General features: G+C 37.3%; 3 protein-coding genes and 1 pseudogene across 6 annotated transcripts in view; 3 read left to right on the top strand and 1 right to left on the bottom strand.

Annotated features, from left to right (window-relative positions):
- Window positions 1-302, top strand: part of LOC111400998 (probable beta-1,4-xylosyltransferase IRX14H) — an 8,147-nt gene extending 7,845 nt beyond the window's left edge. The window contains exon 4 of the transcript XR_002703904.1: window positions 1-302. The gene's annotated coding sequence lies outside the window, so the exon portion shown is untranslated.
- A 1,061-nt stretch (window positions 303-1,363) lies between these two features.
- On the top strand, window positions 1,364-2,059 carry LOC111400205 (annotated as a pseudogene).
- On the top strand, window positions 1,534-6,225 carry LOC111400996 (UPF0481 protein At3g47200). 4 transcript variants are annotated; one of them, XM_023028505.1, is made up of 7 exons: window positions 1,618-1,920; window positions 2,113-2,366; window positions 2,445-2,582; window positions 3,426-3,932; window positions 4,077-4,177; window positions 4,298-4,670; window positions 4,747-6,225. In XM_023028505.1, exons 6-7 carry the CDS (start codon window positions 4,338-4,340, stop codon window positions 6,025-6,027), a joined length of 1,614 nt encoding a protein of 537 aa, XP_022884273.1. In that variant the 5' UTR covers window positions 1,618-1,920; window positions 2,113-2,366; window positions 2,445-2,582; window positions 3,426-3,932; window positions 4,077-4,177; window positions 4,298-4,337; the 3' UTR covers window positions 6,028-6,225. The 4 variants fall into 4 exon arrangements, with proteins under 4 accessions (XP_022884276.1, XP_022884273.1, XP_022884272.1 ...); XM_023028504.1 differs by having other exon boundaries at window positions 3,426-4,177; XM_023028508.1 differs by lacking the exon at window positions 2,113-2,366 and having other exon boundaries at window positions 1,534-1,920; window positions 3,426-4,177.
- Window positions 6,226-6,250: 25 nt separating this feature from the next.
- LOC111400997 (protein RER1A-like) overlaps window positions 6,251-7,612 on the bottom strand; it is a 2,094-nt gene continuing 732 nt past the window's right edge. The window contains exons 2-4 of the mRNA XM_023028509.1: window positions 6,788-6,968; window positions 6,597-6,672; window positions 6,251-6,512 (exon numbers count right to left, since the gene is read on the bottom strand). Coding sequence (XP_022884277.1) covers window positions 6,619-6,672; window positions 6,788-6,968 — 235 coding nt within the window. The 3' untranslated portion in view covers window positions 6,251-6,512; window positions 6,597-6,618. The remainder of the gene's footprint in view (window positions 6,513-6,596; window positions 6,673-6,787; window positions 6,969-7,612) is intronic.

Raw genomic sequence — 7,612 nt, 5'->3', positions numbered from 1 at the left:
TTTTAGTCGTGTAAATAGAGGCATATGTTCCATATACCTAGCTGGTCGATAAATATGCGTCTTAATTTTGTTACATCTAATTTTCAGATTGTCTTTTCAGTATGCTGGTGTTGTGGTAGAGTTTCACTACGACCTAGCCCTGTTGCAGCTGCTGGTTGGCTGAAACATGTATTCACTGTCATACGTAACTTTTCAAAAATAGAAATCGAAGTTCTATTCTGCTGTTGGATATCATAGAGAGCTTGTAAATTGTATCGAGTCATTTCAGCAACAATAGAAATAGCACCACAGATATTGGAGCTCCTAAAGTCCTTGAGAGGGTCTACCTTTGATCAATCAATTTGCTTATAATTAACTTGAAGAACTGGATTGTGTGGAGTCTAATCATACTGTATAATTCACAGACTTTATTACGAAAACTACGGTGGTAAATGGACAAGCTGTTCCCATGAATCACCATAAATTTGTCTCTTTACTTGTGTATTTTACTAAAAAACTGCTAGGGAAGGAGCACTGGAGAAATATAATTCTCACTGCATATTCAGAGAAGTCGTGAAAAGAAGCAGGCTTTCAACTTGAATTATTATAGTGTACATCTCGTGTTTTCTGACCATTACTCAATTTGCTTATTAGAGATAAAACTTTATTGAATACACGTAACTCCTCTAAAAATTCAAATTTCTAGATGGAGGCTATTAACAAACCATGGGCATGTCAAATTTTATTTAAGAATATGATTTCCTCCGGAATGAGATGACAGGTTGAATAGTTGAAGATAAATTCTAAATAAATTCATGTGATTATTTAGCCCTTGTTTGGCCTTCATTACGTGGAAAAATTAATGGGTGTAATAGTATTTTTTTGAAAAATGAATGGTTGAAAAAGAAGGGAAATTTTTCGATTTACGTGTAATATTATTTTATGGAAGATTGTGTGGTTGAAAATAGGAGAAAGAAAAATAATGTGTAATATAATGAAAATTAATGGGGCTCAAACAGGGGCTTATATTATTGTGTCGCAGAATCGTTACTTGCTTTAATTGCACAAACTATTCCAGTGACAAACTTGCACATCTCTACAAATATGATTGTCACGGTTGACAAGCACGTAGGAATATTATCCTTGTAAACTTAACTTGGCAATAGGTGTTAGAATCCCCACCCTTCTCCCCATATTCCGCACCGAGGATTTGTGCTTGTGGATCGGGTTGAATATTGCAGACCAACGGATCTAGTGGTTGACAATCGTTCAAACATGGTAAAGATAAAAAATATATTTTTATCAATTATTTGATAATTATTCGTAACCATTTGAGTATTTTGATTACTATTGGCATCGATCGTGGTCTAGGCCGATTCCATACATGACATCCTATGGATCTGGTCTCTCTGGATCTCATTGGACAACTTCTTCAAGCCTAAGCAATCTAACAATTCTTCCTCGTGGGCTTAGATTCCTATAGAGATCTCATCTCCATTTCTAAGCCATAGCCATAGCCATGCCCATGATCACCTTTCTTTTCCTCTTATTCGCGTCTTGGTCACATGTAATAGACATGTCGATCATAGATTATGACAATAAACACATCATGGAAAAGCGTCCAAGAAGTGAAGGGCTTGTACGAATGGTGGCTAGCAAGGCATGACAAAGTATACAATGGTTTGGAAGAGAAGGACAAAAGATTTCAAATTTTCAAGGATAATATTATGTTTATTGATGAACATAACTCGGAGAATCGAACATACAAGGTGGGATTGAACCAGTTTGCTGATCTGACTAATAAAGAGTACAGGTCCATGTTCTTGGGTACGAGGTTTGTGAAATCAAAAATAGCTAGCCAGCGTTATGCTATTCGGGTTGGCGGAATTTGTTGGTTGGAGAAAGAAAGGAGCCGTTGCTCCGGTTAGAAATCAAGTTGTGGTGAGGTTATCTTCCCATCCTTTTTTTCACTGCATTTTTTCAAGTCTGTTTTTCATGCTCTGCTTCAAGATTCAAAATCTTCACGTTTGGAATCTTATTTATTAAGAGCCAAAAGCAAAAAGATCAAGAGAAAAAAAAATTAGCCTTAAAATTGACTTACAAGACAATAAATTTATGTTGTTCGTGAATCAGTAAGTAGTTGGGCTTTCTCAACTGTTGCTGCCGTTGAAAGCATAAACCAGATAGTTACAGGGGGAACTTGTCCCTCCATCAGAACAAGAAGTAGACCGTGACAGAATCAAAAATTCTGGGTGCAATGAAGGTCTAATGGTCTATGCCTTCCAATTCATTATAGCCAGTGGTGGCATTGATTGACACTGAAGATGATTACCCCTACAGGGGTATTGATGGTAGATGTGATCCTGCCCGGGCTAGTGTTTTTCGAGGTAATTATCAAATCATATGACACTATAATGTATAGACACGACCTGGTTTGTGAATTCTTGTATACGTTTGTGATGCAGAAAAATGCCAAGGCTGCTAGCATAGATGGTTATGAAGATGTACCACCCCGGAAATGAGAAAGCATTGCAGAATGCCGTGGCACATCAACCAGTGAATGTTGCTATTGAAGCCTCCGGACGAGCTTTCCTGCCCTACTCGTCAGTAATTAACCTATTCTCTCTGTTCATGTGTGCGCACGATGTGCATTGTACAGCAGTATCACGTATCACTATTTGCTTTCTTGTTCTAATGAAATTGAGACTAAAAGTGAGGCAGTTTGGTGAATATCAGCTAGATTAAATAAGCAAACGTATTGTGTAGTATTATCAAATACTATGTATAAACATGCTTTTCTCAGGGTATATTTACCGATCTATGCGGGACAGATTTGGACCATGGTGTCGTAGTTGTTGGCTGTGGCACAGAAAACAGGCTCGATTATTGGGTTGTAAGGAACTCATGGGGATCAAAATGGGGTGGAAATTTATAAATCAGAATCCAGCGTAATGTATTGGCTTTTCGTGCTGGAATGTGTGGTATTGCAATTGAACCTTCATATCCAACAAAGAACAAATCTAATCTAGTTCATGCAAGCATTTAATCATCTTCTCACGGCCAAGGAAGAATTCTAATATCAACCCAAAATTTATTGGGAATGGGCTTAGTTTGTTGTCGTATTTTAGTAGGTGGATTCTATTTAACTTAGTTTTTGCTTACAGTTTGATCGGTTGGAATTTCAGTATGCATCAAAATCTTTTTTATCTATGGAAGACATATTAACCAAATTCCATTTTGTTATCTTATGGTCATACTGTACTAACAACCTAACTTTTGAATAAAATAGGCTAAAATCTGGATTTAAGCTCTGGCTTTGATATAGAGGAGGCTAAATGTGAAATGTTACTCATATTTCTTAGACTAGGACTTACATATAAAATTGCTTACAGTAAGATTATTTATTTAATTATTTCATAAAGATGTTTGAAGTTTGAATATGACAGGAAAACTGAGCTGGTGGAGGGAGTTGGGAGTTGGGACTTAGCACGAGAGATGAAACTTCCATGACTGGAAAAAAAATGTGCACACACTTGAGATGGGCCAACGATTTCCTTTTTCCAGCAGGCAAATGGCCCCCACCCCACTATTTATATTTCTTGATAAAATGATATGCAATTTTTCTAATATTTTTCACGTGTGGATCAAACAGATGCTTTAACAATCTGGCTAAATGTACACTTTTTTTTACATTAAGTTTGACATTGTGCCACTTGTCACACAACAAATGGTCAGTTTTAAAATGAAAAACACTTTCTTGCTCATACATTTTTGAATTTTCAAGAATTTACAAGTAATGTCAAACTCCATGTACAACATGGAGTGTACATGGGCCATTATTCTAAAAATAGCACACTGTAACTAAATATTGACAGATTTGTTCAAGTTTTCAAGATTCGTGAGCAAACGCATCTAAGACACTGATGCCTTCCAAATACCGACTCTCTTAACAGGTTAAGTTTTCAACATGGCATAAGAGCATGTTCATGAAAATTATGCATGAGTTGAGCCATTGATTAAAATACCAAAACGTCAGAGTTCCAGTATTCAGATTAAGGTCATTTGAAGTTAAATTGACTATCAATTCTCAATTTCAGATAACAACAGTTCAGGAACCAAAACAATGTTGAAGAAACGTGAAGAGTTTATAATTACGCTTTAATTAAGAAGGGTCCACCGGGCTGCCCCGTTGGATTAGGTCAAGTTCAACTCATATAATTATTCATTACTCCAATTGTAATTATAAATACACACCTCTTGAAGTTTACTTTAAGAATTTTTCAACAACTTTTTGCTAATAGAGAACATATCTGTTCAGATAGCCAAAATTCAAACAGCTTTTGGATATATCAAATCAAATGGTTGCTGTATTCAACAAAGAGCTTCTGAGTTGGTACCTCATCACCCTCAAGCTCAAAGAAACAGTTGAATCTGGCCTTCAGAATGCTCAAAGTCCCAGCACCAACAGATCAATTGAGTTCCCTGCACAATCGCACCAAGAACTGCAAAAACAAGAAAATCTAGTATGGAATTCATTACAAATAGAGGCCAAGGATGAAATCCAGGATGATGAAGATGCCAAGGGCCCCACTTCACCGGAATCCGAGTGGGTGATCAGCATCAAAGAAAAACTCAATCAAGCACACCAAGAGGATGCAGCTGCCTCGTGGGCAAAGCTCTGCATCTATAGGGTAATGTTGAACAATATCATCTAAAATTTAAATTATTAGAGATACAACAAACTTATTTCTTATGAGTCTTAAACAGGTTCCCCAGTGCCTCCGGGAAGGAGATGACAAGGCCTACATTCCACAGATTGTCTCGCTGGGCCCTTATCACCATGGCAGGAGGCGTCTACGCAACATGGACCACCATAAATGGCGCGCCCTTTATCACATTCTTAAGCGTACCAATCAAGACATAAAACAGTATCTTGATGCAGTTAAAGAACTCGAGGAAAAGGCACGTTCTTGTTATGAAGGATCTATAAAACTTGGTAGCAATGAGTTTGTCGAAATGATGGTGCTCGATGGCTGCTTCATTCTTGAGCTCTTCCGTGGCGTTGCTGGGGGATTTACACACCTTGGTTACTCTAGAAATGATCCAATATTTGCTATGCGCGGTTCAATGCACTCAATTCTACGTGATATGATCATGCTTGAAAATCAGATCCCTCTATTAATACTTGATCGATTATTAGGCCTTCAGATAGGAAATCCAGATCAGCAAGGGATGGTGGCTAAGTTGGCATTGAGGTTTTTTGATCCGTTAATGCCAACGGACGAACCATTGACAAAGAGTGACAGAAACAAATTGGAGTCGTCTATTGGAAACTCGAACACCTTTGATCCATTAACGGACCAAGGTGGGCTACATTGTTTGGAAGTTTTCAGGCGAAGTCTTCTGGTGATGCGCGCAGGGCCTAAACCAACTCCGAGAATTTGGATCAAAAAATGGTCACACACTAATCGAGTAGCAGATAAACGAAAACAGCAATTGATTCATTGTGTCACTGAGCTAAAAGATGCAGGGATCAAATTCAAGAAAGGCAAAACGGATCGATTCTGGGACATTAAGTTCAAGAAAGGAATTCTTAAGATTCCTCGTCTCTTAATCCACGATGGTACTAAATCACTCTTCCTTAATCTTATAGCATTTGAGCAATGCCATTTGGATTGCACGAATGACATAACATCATACATAATTTTCATGGATAACTTGATTGATTCGGCTGAGGATGTGAGTTATTTACACTATTGTGGAATAATTGAACATTGGCTTGGGAGTGATGCAGAAGTTGCGGAATTGTTCAATCGCCTTTGTCAAGAAGTCGTTTTTGACATGAATGATAGTTATCTTTCGAGGCTGTCAGAACAAGTTAACAAATACTATGACCACAGATGGAATGCTTGGAGGGCTAGTCTTAAACATAGATATTTCAACAGTCCATGGACGATAATTTCGTTCATAGCTGCTGTCTTTTTGCTGCTGATGACCTTGGCGCAAACATTTTACGGGATTTATGGATATTATAGACCCAGTTCTTGAGTACACTTTACTCCTAGGTTCACGTTTTGCAAAACATACTGATACAATGTTGAATTGTCTGTTTGAGGTTTTCTTTGTACACGGTGCTTTTGTCGAATTGGACAGGCATCAAGTTTTGATTTGAGCTTGTTGTAATCGAGTTAAATTCTATAATTTATAAGTTGGTGTGACCTGGATCCACCCAATTACTTTGAACAATTTTATGTGACCAGAAGAATTCATCTGATAAACGATCCAATATCAGTTCATATTTCAAGGGAATTTTCTAAAACCCGAATATCATGAATTCAAAACAAAAACCTAATCTATAGGCATTTCCCACGAGAAAAGTTTCCAGAGAAAATTTCTGACCAGTGTACAATTTCTTGCTTATATATGAATGTTATTTCAGCAATTATTTATATATTCAAAGGAAACAAAAGGCAGTACGATTGCTGTCCCTTGCAACTTTACGATAACTGAAGATAGCATCCTCAAAAGCTAGCCTAGAAGTTGAGAAGAAAACTTCAGAGGTGGGATCGAAAGATAACTGTGCAAAAATCGCATGTGCTTTAAATGTAACAAATTACCCCGATTTCCTGCAAAATTGATCTAAGAGGGAAGCCTTTCGTTATCAGCTGATGGTGCACTCTTTCTGTCGTACCTCTGAAAAGAAAAATAAAGCTTAAAGTTAAGGACTCAGCACCTACTGATAGATAATTGAAGTGATCCACAAAATACGGAGGCTAAAATATTAGAACATGCGATGGTTTCACCATACCTGCTTTCCGACAGAAAATGGAACGTATTTGTATTTTATCATGTGTAGAATCTGTCTCCTCAGAGTAAGCATGCAAAGAATGATCCAGTAGAAAACGAGAATTGGCCAAAAAACAGGCACATCAAAAATGCTAAAGAATGTCAATACAAAAGCGATACTGAAGGCTTTGGTGATTGAGTACCTTGAGAGAAGAAAACCATGAGAGCTCAATAAGCATAAATAGCCTTGTCCAGTTTATAATCAAACAGGGTTCACGCAGAAATAATAAATAAGGAGCTTAAGAAAAGTCACAACTCTTGTGAATAATGAAATAAAAAATGAGCAAGTTATCCGAACTTCCACTCCAGTCCTAAACAAAGACCTCCACTTTTGTATCTCTACACCACAACCTTACAAGCAGATAACAATAGATATCCACATTGCTATTTTGAAACAAAAATCTATACCATAAGCACAAAGAGAGACCCATTTGCACCCTAAGCCTCTTTCTAAGGCTGATTAGTATAGCCACCAACCATAAACCACAATAATATTATTCTGGACAGAGCATCAGATGTTCTATGCAAAATACCTAATAGAACACCAGCCTTAGAAGCACCATGGCTATAGCGATTACCACTATTAAGGTAGCAAGAACAGTATGTGGACTGGACTTGATACACAGAAAGAATATGGGCAAAACAAGATACAAAAACACCAAAGTTCCAAGAAAATAATAACTGCAACATAAAGAATACTCCATGCTTATCAAGATATCATTTATAGTTTCCAACAAATTCGTGAGCAACAAATGATAACAGAAAGACTAGTACTGCTTTATAGTAT

This window comes from Olea europaea, chromosome 10 (assembly GCF_002742605.1).
Source record: "Olea europaea var. sylvestris chromosome 10, O_europaea_v1, whole genome shotgun sequence".
Classification (NCBI taxonomy): domain Eukaryota; kingdom Viridiplantae; phylum Streptophyta; class Magnoliopsida; order Lamiales; family Oleaceae; genus Olea; species Olea europaea.
Note: the sequence above shows the minus strand (reverse complement) of the source record. Positions and strands in the feature narration are given on the sequence as shown.